The sequence below is a fragment of the Mya arenaria genome, chromosome 12 (assembly GCF_026914265.1).
Source record: "Mya arenaria isolate MELC-2E11 chromosome 12, ASM2691426v1".
Taxonomy (NCBI): Eukaryota; Metazoa; Mollusca; class Bivalvia; order Myida; family Myidae; genus Mya; species Mya arenaria.
The window spans coordinates 50844401-50862370 of record NC_069133.1 but is presented as its reverse complement, the minus strand read 5'-3'; the positions used below and the strand labels follow the sequence as shown (position 1 = coordinate 50862370).

Sequence of the window (17970 nt, the reverse complement as noted above, 5' to 3'; positions counted from 1 at the left end):
TTGCAAACAAACAATAGCTTTGGAGTATTTCTCCTTTGTTAAAGTTTTAAGTATAACTCGAACATAACTGTGGTATTGACTTCAAGCTTTATTTACAGCAATATGTTATCGTGGTGGATTCCATGCATAGGAACCATAACACGGCAACTGGTTTTTGTCCATCAATTTAGAGATCATTGCTAACTTCAAGTGGTCACCATATTTGTTCATGTTTTGAAATATGCTGTCAATTTATATTATCTTATTTTTCCATAATACATTTTCATGATATACATAACGTAAATGTCTATATTCATGATACAATCGTATCCATTCTACTGGTGTTTGTGTTTCCATTTTTTAAATCTACTGATGCCAAAATTGGACAATACACTTGCATGTCATAACAAAATTAACCTGTCCATGATGATATTTCAACCATTCACCCCCTTCCGATTTAATAAAGTCGCATACATGTGGTGCCAATTCATGGCCAATTAGTATTCGGGAAACATCTATCGCTTCTAGAAACAGCCATCCATGTTGGAAGTTTTCGAAGAATAAACAGAAAGAAAACATAACTATTTATTTCTCTAATTACTCAAATGAAATTCACCCCGCCCCCTAATGTTTTGTTCATAAAGAACATAATTGTAGAGTCACTAGAAATATCCCACAGTTGTATTAATTCAGCCATCTTTACGACAGTCCTGTTGATAATAGACACTCAAATGATACCACAATTAATACAGCTGGAAGGCAACTAATAGAAATCTGTCAAACATATTCCATGTACATATTAAATGAGCGGTTTGGTCGCGATAAAGGTGTTGGCAACTAAACGTTTATATCTCAAATAGGATGTAGTGTTATTGACTACTGCATATGTTCAACATATATGTGTATTTACGAGCGTTTCGTAGAATAGCGAAGTAAAAATTGTCTAATGCGGTACTGGTTTATATTGATTGGTTTATGCACGAGATTTTCGTGCAGTATTATATTGGATAATTTGGTCATTCTACCTGACGATTGCATACCGTTCATATCGAATTTTGTTCATGTTCATTTTGCCGGCATGGATTCGGAAAACGTGCTTTTATCGAACATTGAAAAACTTATTGACAATAAATTTGAGCAACGTTTAAATTTAACGCAAAGGGATTTGAGTTCGCAAATTCAGAATACTTTGTCAGCGAACAATAATTATGTATTCAAGAGGAAAGGCAAAGAAGCACAGTTCAAGGCCAACGCACACGTGCTCGACAAGCTGCAGGAAGCGGGCTCCAGTCTACAGGACGTTACCGCAGCTCAACCGGATGACGCTATCGCGAAGGCACGGGAAAAAATTATGGAAGGTATGGACTTGCTTAAACATAGACAAAAGTTGATAAAAATAGCAGACAGTTCTGAGCACGGTTGGCAGGTTGTACAAGAGTACGAGGCGCTTCCTCTCGCCGAAGACTCTGACGATGAGAAGAAGATATACAAAGCTCAGCTGAAGGCCGACCGGAAGTTCAAAGATGAGCGTCGCGCGAAGTCTAGGCGGTTCGCGCCGTATACAGTATCTTCTACTGCGTCATCAGCGTATCCAGTCCCGTTCCCGACCAGGCGCCCAGGCTCTTGTTTCCAGTGCGGCAAACCCGGCCATTGGCGATGCGACCACGTGGCGGCCCGTCCCGGGGTTGCGCGGGCAGCGGTACCGGATAACAACAAACAGATGAGTAGCCATTCGTTATGCTCTCTAAACGCTGTAAGCGATGTCGATAGATCAAATAACAGTTTTGGTAGTTCGAATTTGAGTAAAGGAGACGACAAGGAAATTGTACAAGTAAGTGCTGAAAGCCCAGTTGGTAGGTTAAAATCGTGTTATTCACAATGGGTTGAAGCTGGGCAAATTCTCACAATTTAGACGTCGTCAAAAATGGTTATAAGATACCTTTTAAGGAAATGCCAGAAACAGTAGTACTGAATAATAATAGGTCCGCACGTGATAACGTGCCTTTTGTCAATGAGGAGATAGGTAAGCTTTTAGCTAAACAGTGCATTAGTGAGGTGACTGACGTCCCGCACGTGGTGAACCCGCTGACGGTAGCGTTTGGCAGAACTGGTAAGGCGCGTCTTGTATTGGACTGCAGACATATCAATAAGCATTTATACAAATTCAAATTTTGTTTTGAAAACCAAGAAATTGCAAAGACAATGTTTGGAAAGGGAGATTTTATTTTTACGTTTGATTTAAAATCAGCATACCATCATATTCAAATTGTTGAGGACCACAAAACGTTTTGGGGGTTTTCATGGTACTTCAATGGAAAAGTCCGTTATTTTGTTTACAATGTTTTAGCTTTTGGGCTTTGCACTGCAGGTTATATATTTTCGAAATGTCTGAGGGCAGTTGTATGCAAATGGAGAGCTGCAGGCTACAAAGTAATCATGTTCCTAGACGATGGGCTCGGAGGGGATCAAGACTACATCAGATCTAAAGCCCTTAGTGAGTTTGTAAAATCAGATTTAGAAAAGTTTGGGTTTTTGATTGCTCACGAAAAATCCCACTGGGATCCATGCTTGTCGCTTGTTTGGCTGGGTTATAGCTGGAATATGAGATCAGGTGAGATTTATGTTACTGAGGATAGAATCGAACGAGCTCTAAAGAGCCTGAGCGAAATTATAAGTAGGGTTGTCGCTGGAGGCGTTTTAGTTCCGGTCCGTAGATTAGCACAGATTGTTGGTCAGATATTGTCGATGAAAAGCGCTGTTGGCTCAGTGGTTAGGCTGTATATTGTCTAGGGCGAGCTGGTATGCTCCTGTCATAGTGACGAGTAAAGCTCTAGATGAGCTTGTATTCTGGAAGGAATATTTGAGAACCGAAAATTGCTCTAGTTTAGCAGTAGCAAAAGTAGCTGACTGTGTTCAGGTATACTGTGATGCTAGCTCTACCGGTTACGGTGGTTACCTTGAGGGTTGTGATGATAGTACGGTAATGGGTTTGTGGTCAGTAGAGGAAGCTCTTTTGAGCTCTACATGGCGTGAGCTGGAGGCAATTCACCGAGTGGTACGTAGTGAATCCACTTTGCTGGAAGGCAACACTGTAATGGTAAACACAGACAATAAAAATGTTGTTCAGATCATTTCTCACGGTAGTAAGAAGCCTTACTTGCAAGAAGTTGCTTTGTCAATTATTATAAATGATTTTTGTTTAGAAAATGATATCAATATTATTTCCATGTGGATACCACGTTCTGATAATGTTCAGGCAGACGAATTGAGCAGAAATGGCGATTGCGACGATTGGTCAGTTTGTGATTTGATTTTCAGGTCATTGGACGCTTCCTTGGGTCCACACACATGCGATAGGTTCGCTACAGATTATAACGCAAAGTGCGCATGTTTTAATTCCAGATATTGGTGCCCAGGTACGTCCGGTGTTGATGCGTTTGTACAGGATTGGTCCATTGGAAATAGCTGGCTTGTTCCGCCACCCGCATTGATATGTAAATGTATTCGAAAGATTGAAAAAGAGAAATGTACATGTACATTAATTATGCCCGCATGGCGTAGCGCGCCTTTTTGGCCATTGATTTTTGCAGGTGACCAGGATCGCGTTCACTTTGTGAATGATATTAGATTTTTTCAGCCAGGAATACTTACGAAGCAAGAAGACCGCTTAAGTTCGGTTTTGTAGCATTAAAGTGCAGATTCTGATTTATGTGTTCTATCTCCAGGGCTGCGCATCGAGCAGGCCATAGAGGCGAAAGTTGTCGGTGGTGACGTAGACAGCAGCCAGTTTGGGGAATTACCGATGAAGATGGCCACCATGATTACGGGGAGTAAAAGTGTCAATACCAATGTGAAATACCATTCATATTTTAAAAAGTGGGAACAATTTATCATGCCGAAGGGCGGTTCGGCTTTACCAGCATCTCCAATATACATGTATGTAGCTTTATATGTGACTGATTTAATTGACAGAAGACTTTCCGCCAGTGTAATTTCCGCAACAGTATACGCTATTAAGTGGGCGCATAATTTGTGCAACTATTCAGATCCTACGGATAATATGTTTATAAAAAACTTTTTAGAGACTGCTAAACGTTGCTGTTCAAAACCTACAGTTAAAAAAAGAGCCAGTTTCGTCAGAAATGTCGATACAATTGTGCAACAACCATTTGAACGACAATGATTTGCTTTTTGTAAGAGATTTGTGTATAATTGTTTTGTCTTTTGCTGGATTTTTACGTTATGATGAATTAAGTAATTTGCGATGTAACGATGTTAAGCTTTTCGATTCATATTTTTCTTTGAGTTTGAGAAAGAGTAAAACAGACCAATATAGATTTGGTAAAGAAGTTTTGATATCAAAAGGAAGCTCTGTTGCTTGTCCATACATTTTGTTACAGAAATATCTTAATTTATCCGAGCAAAATACATCTTTAGATAAAGATTTGTTTCGACCATGTTTTCGATCTCATTCTAGTTGTAAATTGATATACAAAGACAACCCGCTCAGTTACACTAGAGCTCGAGAATGTTTAGTCAGTAGGCTTAAAGAAGTTGCAGGAAACTTAGAGCTTGGTTTGCATTCATTACGTTCAGGTGGTGCCACAGTGGCAGCAAATTCTGGAGTCTCTGATCGTTGTCTGATGAGACATGGTCGCTGGAAATGCGAGTCTAGTAAAGATGGTTATATTGCCGATTCTGTTGAGAAGAGACTGGAAGTTTCTCGATCTTTGGACTTGTAAATCTTATATCATAAACGCACCCAGCCCGTTCTTTTTATTTTCTACAATTACACGTCTGGTAAAAGCAATTTGCTTGTTGTTTTTCTATGAAAAGTTATATATATTAAGTAAAGTTTAGACGTGTATTTACGAGCGTTTCGTAGAATAGCGAAGTAAAAATTGTCTAATGCGGTACTGGTTTATATTGATTGGTTTATGCACGAGATTTTCGTGCAGTATTATATTGGATAATTTGGTCATTCTACCTGACGATTGCATACCGTTCATATCGAATTTTCCAAGAAATATTTTATAAAATGTTATTGATTTGTCTTATGTGAAATTGATCATGTTTATTTGTTGAAATTATTTTTATTTGGTTTTGTTAAGATATTCAGTAGATGAGGCCCGACATTGTGACTCGTAACCTTTCACCGGCAGAAAGGGACAAATGGGTACACGTTTCCAGAGCGAATTTTTTCATTATGTTTTATCTCTTGTTTTTCGTGGGCGATTCGAGTCACAGCTGAATATCATTTTGTAGGGTACTGTAACTGGCTCTGTATTTCTCATGAATACTGTTATATTCATATTCATTGTATATGGTACCATGCCGGCTAAGATCACAATTACACGTCTGATAAAAGCAATTTGCTTGTTGTTTTTCTATGAAAAGTTATATATATTAAGTAAAGATTAGACTTTATCCTTAATAACGGACTTTAACATCAATGAGAGATGTGAATCGCAACATTTTCCGATATTTATGCAGATTAAAGGTAGACTACTTCTAAACACAGCTATAAACAAAACTGTGACCGATGAACGTAAAAAGTACTATATACCAAAACATGATAAGGTAAAGTTTCAATATCGAATGCGCACTACCTTTACTGCCGAATTATTAACTAATACTTGTGATTTAATAAACGACTTTTCACAGGATATAAATCATATAATAGACTGTCTAACTGACTATCTGAAAACTGTAGCGAAAAGTTTCAAAAAAGGATTTAGTGAACGTTCTTCTATTAACCCAACATGGTTTGACGCTGAATGCCATAACTTGAAAAGGGAAAAATATAAAGTCTTACGCGAATACCGTCAGAACAGAACAGAGCGAAATTTAGAAAAATATAAAAATGCACGAATAACGTTTAAAAATATGTGTAAACATAAATCTCAGTTGCATTATAGCGAACAGTTAGATAACATAACAAGTAACCTTAATGATTCTAAGTCATTTTGGACAAAAGTTAAACGTCTTACAAACAAATGTCGATACAACCAAAATAACATATCAACCGAAGAATGGGTTAGGCACTTTGGTAATTTATTAAATAATAATATAGCGGCGGACATAGATGAACGTTTGATAGGTGTTGAAACAGATGAACACTTGGATGAGATAGAAGAATTTATATTTAATACAGACATTAGTGAAGATGAAGTAAGACTTTCCATTAAAAACCTAAAAGCCGGAAAAGCATCGGGACCTGATGACATTATACCAGAGTTTTTTATGTATGCAATTGATGAAATATGTGTTATACTTGTTAATTTATTTAATAGACTTTTTAAGAACGGAGAATACCCAAACTCTTGGTGTGAGTCAATAATTGTAACAATCCATAAAAAGGGTGATATAAATAACGCTGATAATTATAGAGGAATCTCCTTACAAAATGTATTGAGTAAAATATACTGTGGTATATTTTGTATGTTGCTTTTGTTGACTTTCAAAAATGTTTTGATACTATTGATAAAAACTATCTATGGCAGGTTCTAAATAGGAAAGGAGTTAAAGGAAAATTACTTACGTCTTTACTTAGTATGTATAATTCTGTAAAATCATGTATAAGATGTAATGGATGTCGTAGTAACTATATACAAAGCTCTGTTGGTTTAAAACAGGGCTGTTTAGCAAGTCCAATATTATTTTCTTTTTTTATTGACGAATTAGTTACTTTTCTAGAAAGTAATAATGTCCATGGAATACAGTTTCATCCAGGGACTGTTAATCTGTTTTTACTTATGTTTGCCGATGAAAAACAGTTATATTTACTTTCAGAATTTTGTGTCACATACAAGTTAAAGGTAAACGAAAATAAAACCAAAAGTGTTGTCTTTAAAAAAAGGTGGAAGACTCTCAAGAACTGAGAAATGGTTCTACAACACTACTCCTTTAGAAGTGGTCAATAAATTTTGTTATGTAGGACTGACATTTACACCACAACTTTCATTTAATTGTATGGTACATGAACTTTGCATAAAGGGTAAACGTGTGCTGGTATCATTGTTATGTTCTTTATATATATGTGGTCAAATGTCAAATGGAGTATTCTTCAAACTTTTTGATGCAAAAATATGCTCAAAATTCCTATATGGAGCAGAAGTATGGGGTCTCGGAAAATATGATGACCTCGAAAGGGTTCATATTTATGCATGTAAAAGGTTTATGTGTGCTAAGTTACATACAACAAATGACACTGTTTTAGGGGATTGTGGTAGATACCCAATGTTTATATAATCTTATAAACGTTGTGTTAAATATTGGCTTAATATACTAAAAATGCCTGATCATAGATTTGTTAAGAAATGCTATATCATGATGTGTAATGATGACCTACATGGTAGAAATAACTGGGTAACAAAATTACGTGTATGTCTACAATCAATAGGTTTTGGTTACATTTGGAACAACCAAAACGTTTGTTCGGAAATATTTTTTATTAAGTCGTTTACAAATAGATTACATGACATGTTTAAACAAGATTGGCATAGTAAAGTTAGTAATAGTAGAATATTATGCTCATATTTCGGGTTCAAGTCATCATTTGGATACGAAAAATATTTAGATATTTTAAATATCAGAAGATTTAGATTTATATATGTATCTTTTAGAACTAGTTCTCACGATTTAGAAATTGAAAAGGGTCGTTATACTGATATCCCAAGGGAGCAAAGATTATGCAAAGTATGCCACTTTGAATGTATTGAAAATGAATACCACTTTCTACTTGTTTGTGATTTCTACGAGGATCTGCGATCCCAATATATACCACAGAAATATTATGTTAATCCTAGCATTAACAAGTTTAGAATACTCATGGTATCATCTAATGTTAATATAGTTAAAAGTGTATCTACGTAGTTGTACCATGCGTTTAATAAAAGAAAAGTTCGACTTGAAGAATGAAATTCTAAAATTCAATACCTATATAAAAACAATATTACTGTATAGTTGTTTCAATGTGTTTCATTGCACTGTTGCACAAGATTGTAAATTTATACTGTATGTCTGTATATTGTAATGGGCCGGTGGCCTTATAGCAAATAAACTTTGTCATTGTCATTTGTCATTGTCACTCATATCATTTTAATACAACTTGTATTATTATGTTTAACATTATCGCTAAATTTAATTTAATCAAACATTTGTTCATTTAAAGTGTTTTGGGTTACTAATAAGTTGAATTGAGTAGACAATCAATCAAAACAATTCTTGCTTTCCACTGCAAAAGGCGGTCTAACCACAAAATAAATTTAGCTACTTTGGTGTATTATTACATCATACACTGTTCACAAAATGATATATGTCTTCTATATGACTTTATTTTCTATTTAACATCCCGCAAACAGCATTCCATTTCGCTGTTTACCTGTATTTATAGGCATGTTTTGTTCAGAGTAAAAGCAGCCATAAAGGTCTGTAAATTTACAAACAATGACATCTGGATTGTATTGTGCGGTTGTTTATAAGCGGCTTCTGTAATACGGAGTACTTCAAAGGTTTAAAGCAGTTATCTGTTTCGATATGAAAAAACAATTACATAGTTAATTGTGTGTATCAACCGAATTATATATCACATCTTTAAAAATATAAGCGTATATCTAAATGAATTTAGATGGTGTTTCAACTGCAAATTAAGATAGTAATGAATTATGCGAAACTGAAAAAGTACAAATATTGTTTTGTGATATTATTTTACTGTACAACACAGATTGACACAATGCAACTGATGTAAAGCGTGCGCGTTCATTAAGGTTATTTAAAAACAATGATGAACCCAATTATCACTAAATGCAATATTATGCAATAATGTTGACCACCTAAAATAATGTATCTAATTTCAACTTTCACTGCTCAAAGTCTTTTTCCTGAATATATTCTCCACAAAACAAGTTTGATCACGATATTCGTGAAAGTAAACAATATACATGATATCCGTTGAATAATGATAATGCGACAAAAAGATGATGATACCGTTATCGTACGATGATGATAAAAAGACAGTACGATGCTGATAACGCGACAGTATGATGATAACATCGCAACAGTACGATGATGATTACGCGACAGTACGATGATAATAACACGAGAGTACGATTATAATAACACGACAGTACGATCATGATAACTTATCGATGATGATAACACGACAGTATGGTGATGACATCGCTACAGTACGTTGATGATTACGCTTCTGTACGATAATAATAACACGACAATACGATTATGATAACATGACGGTACGATGATACCAACAAGAAAGTACGATGATGCCAACACGACGGTACGATGATGCCAACAAGGAAGTACGATGATGAAAACGTACTGCCGCGTTTCCGTTATCGAAGTTTCGTGATTTCGTGTTTTCATCATTGTTCTAAAAACATTCACATTCACAGACGGCGGCCGTTACCTTTGCAATGGTGTCGTATACGGTGTGCCTTTCTTGTATCAACGGTATGTTAATGTATGTCTGGTGTGCTGTTTTGTTGTATATGATGTGCTATTTTGTTACGTCGTTTCGTCGCATAAGCCGTGTTAATTGTTACTGCAAATACGTTTCTGATATTAAATTATACAAACACCTTATAACAGGTGTTTGCTCCAGGTGATAAAATTACGATTCACTTTTTCAATGTAAAGTTCAACATTTCACATTTGTTTTAACTGTTCAACAATCAAATATATTTGTATGATAATATGGCGATGCATGGCGTCCTCATATGTTACCTAAGGGCCATAGTAACTGCATATTTAAAAGGAAATGCCCGACATCGGTTTCAAAACATTACCTGAACTGTATGTTTTTCTTGTACGCTGTGTGTGACTCGTTTATTTTATGGTAAGCCTTAGCTTTTCACCTTTAACCCGTGTATCAACATCATTTAAGAAAGGGTAGTGTTACAATATACGTATACTATATATTCCTTACCTTCTACACTTGTTGTTTAGAAACATGAATCAAAGAATGTATTAAAAAACAACCTGATTATTGTAAATTAAAATGCATTATTTACATTGCCAAATCACTGGTGAATATCGTAAACAAAACTCATTCTTTAATTTTCTTAGGTTTAATTTTTGTAATTATATACCTGGCTCTAAATAAAGAATATTGCATCTTGAAGCGAATATTAATAAATAATTATTTTAGCAATTACAATCTAGATAAGATGTTTGAAATCAAAATGAATCAATCATATTACTGTTATTTTATTTCGTGACGAATTAAAGTCTTATTTTTAACACGGTATCAGATAGAAGATATTTTTGTGATTGGTTAGGTCATACCGCATCGTCTATATAAACTACTACTGCTGCAAACTGAAAAACAAACTTGTTTAATTCTTAAGTTTGGTAAAAGTAAGCCGCTACTGTCTATTGATTGGTAATTATTTATACAATACGTATTATTAACCCATCGTATCAATATAATTTTCGTTGTTTGAAATTATTGAATTAGACGAAAATTATTTTCCCTTGTTACGGTCAATCCGATAGGTGGCGAATAAGTTTTGCACGAGGATTTCGTGCTTTGAGAGTTGAGTGGTCATTCAGCCTTGGGACCGGCCGTCGAGCAGACTTGTTTTTATTGTTGTCTAATTATCTACACGATGGAAACTTTATCGTCTGCTGATATTCAGCAGGAGACTGTGCAGCCTGAGATTCAAAATAGTTTACGTGAAATTTTGTTTGAGTTGCGAGGACAAAAGTCGCAAATTAACTCTCTGAAAGACGAAGTTCGCGGACAGTCACTTGCTGTAGATGAAGTTAAAAAGTTGAAAACCACTAAAGACATTGCCTGGAAATTTAGTGGAAACCGGCTTCAGTTTGAATTTAATTCCGAGTTGGAGGACAGTGTGAAGAAGATTTTGTGGGCTATAGAAAATGTGAAAATTGATTACGCAAAGGAAATGCTGGCTGGCATTGCGGATAAGCTCCACGTAAGAAACAAACACATACGTATTGCTGATACTTCCGAAGGAGGCTGGGAGACTGTGCGCCAATATCAGTCAAACCCATTGGCGAGTGACTCTGACGACGAGTCGCGCATTCTCAAGGCGGACTCGCGAGTAGTGCGGAAACGTAAGCAGCAGAAACCCAAAACGAAGGCTAAATCACCAGCTGTAGCTTTGGGGTATACGGACAGCATGGCTGTGGCGCGCGGATTTGCTGGTACTTCCTCTACGTCGCAAGCGCAATCCGGAGGCGGACATTCGTTTCGTGGCTACCAGGGGTTTCCCAGCAACAGAGGGCAGCTTGGACCCTGCTTCGGATGCGGCGAGTACAACCACGTGCGTCGCACGTGCCCGTATACAAGGTTTGGGGGAGCTCAGCAGGGACAGCAACAGACAGAGCAGCCCGGCAAAAAATGAAAATTGCAGTACAGATAATGCTGGTGATTGGACTGTTAAAGATGAGTATTTTGATGATAACCTGTCTTTTAATTTTGATACTGATAGGTTTACAAACAATTTTTCTATTTATGAACAGAGTTTAAAAGAAATTATCGTAAAAGATCGGTTAAAAAATCACATAGATTTTTGGACTAAAATTGGAGCCAGTTAGTTCATTTTAGAAACAATTAAAGATGGTTATAAAATTCCATTTTATTCCTTGCCTGAGAAAATCTTGTTACATAATAATCAATCGGTATTGAAAGATCCCGAATTTGTACAAACTGCTATTTGTGATCTTTTAGATAAGGGGTTGGTAGAAAAATGTGAGCTAATTCCAACGGTAGTGAAAAACTATCAGTATCTGTGCAAAATAGTGGCAAAAAACGCCTTATTTTGGATTTGAGAAATGTAAACATACACGTATGGAAACAGTCCGTCAAGTATGAAGATCTGAGACTTGCTCTAATGTATCTTGAAAAAGATAGATATATGATCAAATTTGATATTCACTCAGCTTATCATTTTTTGGATATTTGGTATAATCATACTCTGTATTTAGGGTTTTCTTTTCAAGATCAAGAGGGAAGTGTGTTCTATTATAAATTTTTAGTCCTTCCCTTCGGTTTAGGGGTAGCCCCTTATTTGTACACAAAATTCACTCGTCCCCTCATTAGAAAATGGCGTGGTGAGGGTAAGAAAGTGATCATGTTTCTAGATGATGGCTTTGGCACTGATGGTACATTACAGAGCAGATTAAAGTTGTCACATGACATCAAGCAGGATTTACTTGATTCTGGTTTAATCCCTAAAGCTGGTAAATCATTGTGGGAGCCTGTACAAGTGCTAGAGTGGTTGGGGGCTGTTTTAGATAGCAAAAAGTATGTTATATACATTCCTGATCGAAGATTAGAGAAAGCTCTTTCTACCCTTCATTTTTTGAAGGTGACTCAGTGGGTACCTGTGCGTACGTTATCCAGTTTTATTGGTCAAATCATATCAATGGGAATAGTGAATGGTCCAGTTGCTCAAATTATGACTCGTTATTTGCGTATGGATGTTTTAAAGGCTCTCACATGGAACTCCTATAGTAGAGTCTCAGAGGAGGGTAGGCACCAGTTGTATTTTTGGGAAAATACATTACATTCATTAAATATTCGGCAGCTTTCCTCATCCGCTGCATGTATCAAGATTGTGTATAGTGATGCCTCTGGTGTCGGGTATGCGGGTTATGAAGTGAACAGTGTTAACGGGGTATCTCATGGTATGTGGTCGCCTCAGGAGGCTCGCCGGTCCTCTACGTGGAGGGAGTTGTGTGCTGTGTTTAGAGTCATGCGCTCTATTGTACATATATTGAGTCATAACAGAGTAAAATGGTTTACAGATAACCAGGCCGTTTGTAGTATAGTAAACAAAGGGTCAATGAAAAAGGATTTACAGGATGTTGCTATGCCGATTTTCAATGTTGCTTCCACTCATTGTATACACTTAGAGACAGAGTGGATTCCACGCGGAGACAATTGTCGCGCGGATTATTTGTCAAAGGTAGTCGAAGTTGACGATTGGTCTATAGGTGACAATATCCTAGAAGTGTTACATTCAAATTGGGGTCATTTAGATGTAGACTACTTTGCGTCTGAACATAATGCAAAATTACCAGTGTTTTATTCCCGATTTTGGTGTTATACCACTTCTGGTGTAGATGCATTTACGATTGATTGGTCAAAGGACATTGGTTTGTTTGTACCACCAATTATGTTAGTAGCTAGGGTGCTGAGAAAAATGGTAACATGTAAGGCAAAGGGTGTACTAGTTGCTCCCGAGTGGAAATCCGCTAGTTAATGGCCATTATTGTATAATGAGAATAGTCAGACAAGACCGTTTGTTCGTGAAGTTATATATTTGCCCACCAATAAGGAGTCCTACACGCCATGCAAAAATGGCGTTGGTATGTTTGGAAACGAAGATTTAAAGTTTAATATGTTAGCAATGTACATTGATTGTACAAACATTTAAAGCTCATCACATTGAAGTTTACAGTAAGCCTGTGTGGGCGTGACTACTGTGGAGTTTGCCATCGGCTAATTGGTGCTGTGCATGAGTAATCGTGCATAATAGTTCGTGCTTATCACATTGAAGTTTACAGTAAGCCTGTGAGGTCGTGACTACTGTGGCGTTTGCTATCGGCTAGTTGGTGCTGTGCAGGAGTATTCGTGCATACGAATTCTTGCTTATCACATTGATGTATACAGTAAGCCTGTATGGGCGTGACTACTGTAGCGTTTGCCTTCAACAGGCCGGTAGCGGCTAGTTGGTGCTGTGCATGAGTATTCTTGCATAGGATGCATTTGGAATGTATAAATTTATTGTACATTCGTTTAAATGCACATTTGTAAGCATTTTGAATTATGCATGTCAACTATGATTTATGTTTGTAAAACTTGCTTGCTGCTGTTGACTTGATGCTAATGAGTAATTTGTTTTACATGTGTTTTTTCGTAGTTATGGCGAAGAGATAGAGGAGCTGCCGGACGTCTTGGTGGACAAGGTCTCCTTGCTGACGGGATTACTCGAAGAGTCGCGAGCCAAAAGTACCTGCAAATGTGATTCCTATAAACGAGGATTCCGACGTTGGGCGGCATGGGCTTTGAGTAATGGACTTACCAGTAGGGATATCTTGCCTGCTAAGGCGTTCCATATAGCTATATATCTATCGTCTCTAATTCAAACTGCAAACTCGCCAAGCTCAGTGATAAATGCTTTTTACAGTGTTAAATGGTTTCATGATTTATTCGATTTTAGTACGATATGTGATTCGAAGTTAATAGCTAACGTTTTAGAAGCTGCTTAGCGTAAATTATCTAAGCCGGTTAAAAAGAAAGAACCAATGACAATTGAACTTTTATCCAAGATGTTTAAATCTTTGTACAGAGAAGGTGATGTTAAGCAACAAAGAACTATATGTGCTTGTTTGTTGGCATTTGCGGGCTTTATGAGAAGTGCTGAACTGTTAAATTTAAGCAGAAGTGACGTGTTGATAAATCCAGCATATATTAGTGTTTTCATAGAAAATAGTAAAACTGACAAATATCGAGATGGTGCCTGGATATTGATTTCAAGAACAGGGTCATTGTTGTGCCCAGTTTTGAATTTAGAACGTTATCTTAGTTGGGCTAACGTAGATAGCAATTCTGACATTTATATATTTTCTCATTTTACGGCTACCAAACATGGCTATAAATTACGTGAAGATGGTAAACATTTAGCATATTGCTATTTGAGAAAATTGTTCATAGAAGCATTTCAACCACATGTTACTAACATTAGTAAATATTGTTTGCATTCATTGAGATCAGGTGGGGCTACTGCTGCTGCTAACATGGGTATCCCTGATAGAATATTTAAACGGCATGGTCGGTGGTCGACTGAGAATGCAAAGGATGGTTATGTTAAAGATTCTGTATATGAAAGGCTTAAAGTATCAAAATCATTGGGTTTATAATTTGTTAATATCAGCGGTTAACAGCCCGTTCTTTTATATTTAGCGGTCGGTTGGAGTCCCAACGGCTTATACCAATATGTTGTTTGTATGTTGATGTACCATCGGAATGAGTTGTAAGGGAAATATAATTTTCGTTGTTTGAAATTATTGAATTAGACGAAAATTATTTTCCCTTGTTACGGTCAATCCGATAGTTGGCGAATAAGTTTTGCACGAGAATTTCGTGCTTTGAGAGTTGAGTGGTCATTCAGCCTTGGGACCGGCCGTCGAGCAGACTTGTTTTTGAAGTCTTGTTAGTAGATAGTATTAAGCTTAAATTACTAGATGTATTTTTGACATGTTTACTAATAATAATCAAATATGATTTCTTTCTATATGAAAATTTAAGTTCATAGATGTACGTATGGTATTACACATGTATTGTTATATCATGATCATGCATACGGTTTCAAACGTTATATTTTTATATACAAAATAAAGCGGTCGGTTGGAGTCCCAACGGCTTATACCAATATGTTGTTTGTATGTTGATGTACCATCGGAATGAGTTGTAAGAGAATTTAAATATACAAGCTAAGCTCCAGTAAACCTCTAGATAAATTATCCTCAGTGGTGTACAATAGGCTGCAGATAATTTATGTACATGTACCCGATGTAAAGCAGCGTTAAATCAGGTCATTAGTGTAGATTGATGTAATTGTATATCCATTTATGAATGAAATTAGGCTTACTTTCATATGTATAAACGCTGTCCTATAAGAGGAATTATTTGCTGCCAGTAAATGAAGGTTAAGAAAGTATGTTTATCACAAATATCTTTTATAAAAAAATGCAATAAAGCCATACCATTTAGACAACTACTTTTGTCATTTTTACGTTTATCGCAATTAGTGCACCTCTAGTGGTTCTCAAGGTTTCTAAGAAAAAATAAATATTCGAGGTGATATCTCTTTAAGCGTGCGTAGGGTTTTAGCTGAAATAACTTTTGTTCAACAAAGAGTTCAAGGTTTAAAACAACGAATCAGTTTTGCAAACAAAGCACGTGCGAACTTAATGAGACATAAAAAGAACATAACAGAATAGTTTGCAAACAGAATGAACTTTATTAAACAATACATCACATTCGTGAACTCATTGCATTCATTTTGTATCCATTAAAAGTAGATTAATGTATCAATAATAAATTTACAATAATGCAAACTCAAAGTGAAAATATAGACAAAGGATGTACATGTAGTGTTCTATAATATTGAGGCATTATGAATTAAATCATTGGAATTAAGAAAGTGGAAAACTAAACAGAACTTAACACAACGTTAACCAATTTAACGTCTTCAGGATATTTTCTTCATTCTTTTAATTGAATGTTACTAGTTTGCACTAATTCTCAAAGAAATCAATACATAAAAAATGTTACCTTTTCCAAAAAGAGAAAACTTGTAAAGTATTTAGTAATTATTATAATCTGAATAGGGGAAATAGCCAGGTAAAGTTTAAGAAATGAATAATAAATGCTGAATCCCTGCCTTCTTCACGTCCTCTCTATAATCGAGCAATATCTCCAATAGATCAAGTTTAAAACCCTGCTCTCCAGGATGAATGGAAAAACAGTTGAAATTAAACAGGCAACCGCATTAGATTTGTTGATAAGAGGAAACCAATGAAACCATTCAATGCGAAAAATGTATCAAGTCAAGACATTTGTTTGTAATTGACATGTCGGAGAAAATTAGAGTGTACTAGAGTATTTTCCAGTGTATTTAACCTCATAAATCATTGTTTAGAGCATTAACACTGAAAGCAAAATGAATTGCGTAACATTTGAATTAAATTATTTTATTTGAATAGCCATGTTGAACATATTTTGATTGAATTAATTATTTTATACACATCTCTCTATATATAATCATTTAATAATTGAGAAAAAAATGCGTCTGAAATGAAGGGAATTAGATAAAGTAAGAAGGTAAGTTGACCTGAAGACTAATTGACAGTCATGCAATATTTCGTGCATGATTCTATCGGGAAGTGCAACTCTTTTACCACGAAAACGATTATTTAAATGACCTAAAATGGATTTGATACAACCTACTTATCTGTGAGAGGAATTGGAAAAATAGAACCAATGTATGTACACTACTTTGTAGAAACGTTGTAAGAAAATCGAATAACCGCTCAAATCAGGTAATTTCCGATACTACCGATCTGCTCTACATGCAGAATCTGATATAGTTCACAATAAGGAAATGCCTGTCTTATTAACAGGTGATCCTACGAACAGGATACATCATGATAAAATACAAGATTTTTGCTGGAGGTTTAATCATTGGTTTATGAGCACGTGAATTTATACTGAACAGGCGACGCAAGTGTCCAGTGTTTATAAAATGTAAAGTTCTTCACAATATGAATATCTCATACCTTATTATAACACCTGGCCTGACATCGGGCAAGTTTCAGTATATCCGCCGGCATCGGGGTGTCTTCGGGTGATCCTATATTTAATCCGCTACTGCCTGTAGTTGTAACCTCCGTTTTTTGAGTAACTGCTATGTTGAGTAATCCACACAGCATGAACACCAGTAATAACTTAAACATGTCCTCACGTCTTGCTTGAATTCACAAACACTTGAAATGACAAACTATCAAACGCAGTATGAGCTATGAAGTACCTTTTGTATATAAAAAGTTCAGTAATATAATCTAAATCATAAGGTCAGAATCCAAACCCTCATATCCGTTCCGCGTTATTTACGAGTATTAATTCTTTCAAAGTATCATAATATTTTACACCTCAAAATAGCAAGTATAGCGTTTTACCTTAATATATGCATGGTATCACTGATTAATATGTTAAGTGAATACTTATTTGAAAATTGTTATTTGTAATTTGTCCGACTTATGACCGATGTCTTTCATAACAAAGTGAGAGACCGTAAAGGTTTACATAATTTTCAGATAATTGAAATAGTTTATTCTTCCGATATATTTCGCCTGAAGAATAATTAAATAATTAAGATATACCATTTGCTTTAAAATAAAGTTCATTTCAAATTCACCAATATCCGCTTTTGAATT

The 17970-nt window shown here is 35.8% G+C and overlaps 1 protein-coding gene across 3 annotated transcripts in view; it reads right to left on the bottom strand.

The window, feature by feature from the left end:
* The window catches only part of LOC128210222 (ephrin type-A receptor 5-like), a 104894-nt gene that overhangs the window by 74441 nt on the left and 12483 nt on the right, over nt 1-17970 (bottom strand). The window contains exon 1 of one of the 3 annotated variants that reach the window (XM_052914424.1): nt 17314-17612. The exons of the other annotated variants lie outside the window; for them this stretch is intronic. Within the exon in view, the coding sequence (XP_052770384.1) occupies nt 17314-17490 (177 nt within the window). The 5' untranslated portion in view covers nt 17491-17612. Of the gene's footprint in view, nt 1-17313; nt 17613-17970 lie in introns of those variants that run through there. 3 annotated transcript variants of the gene reach the window in all.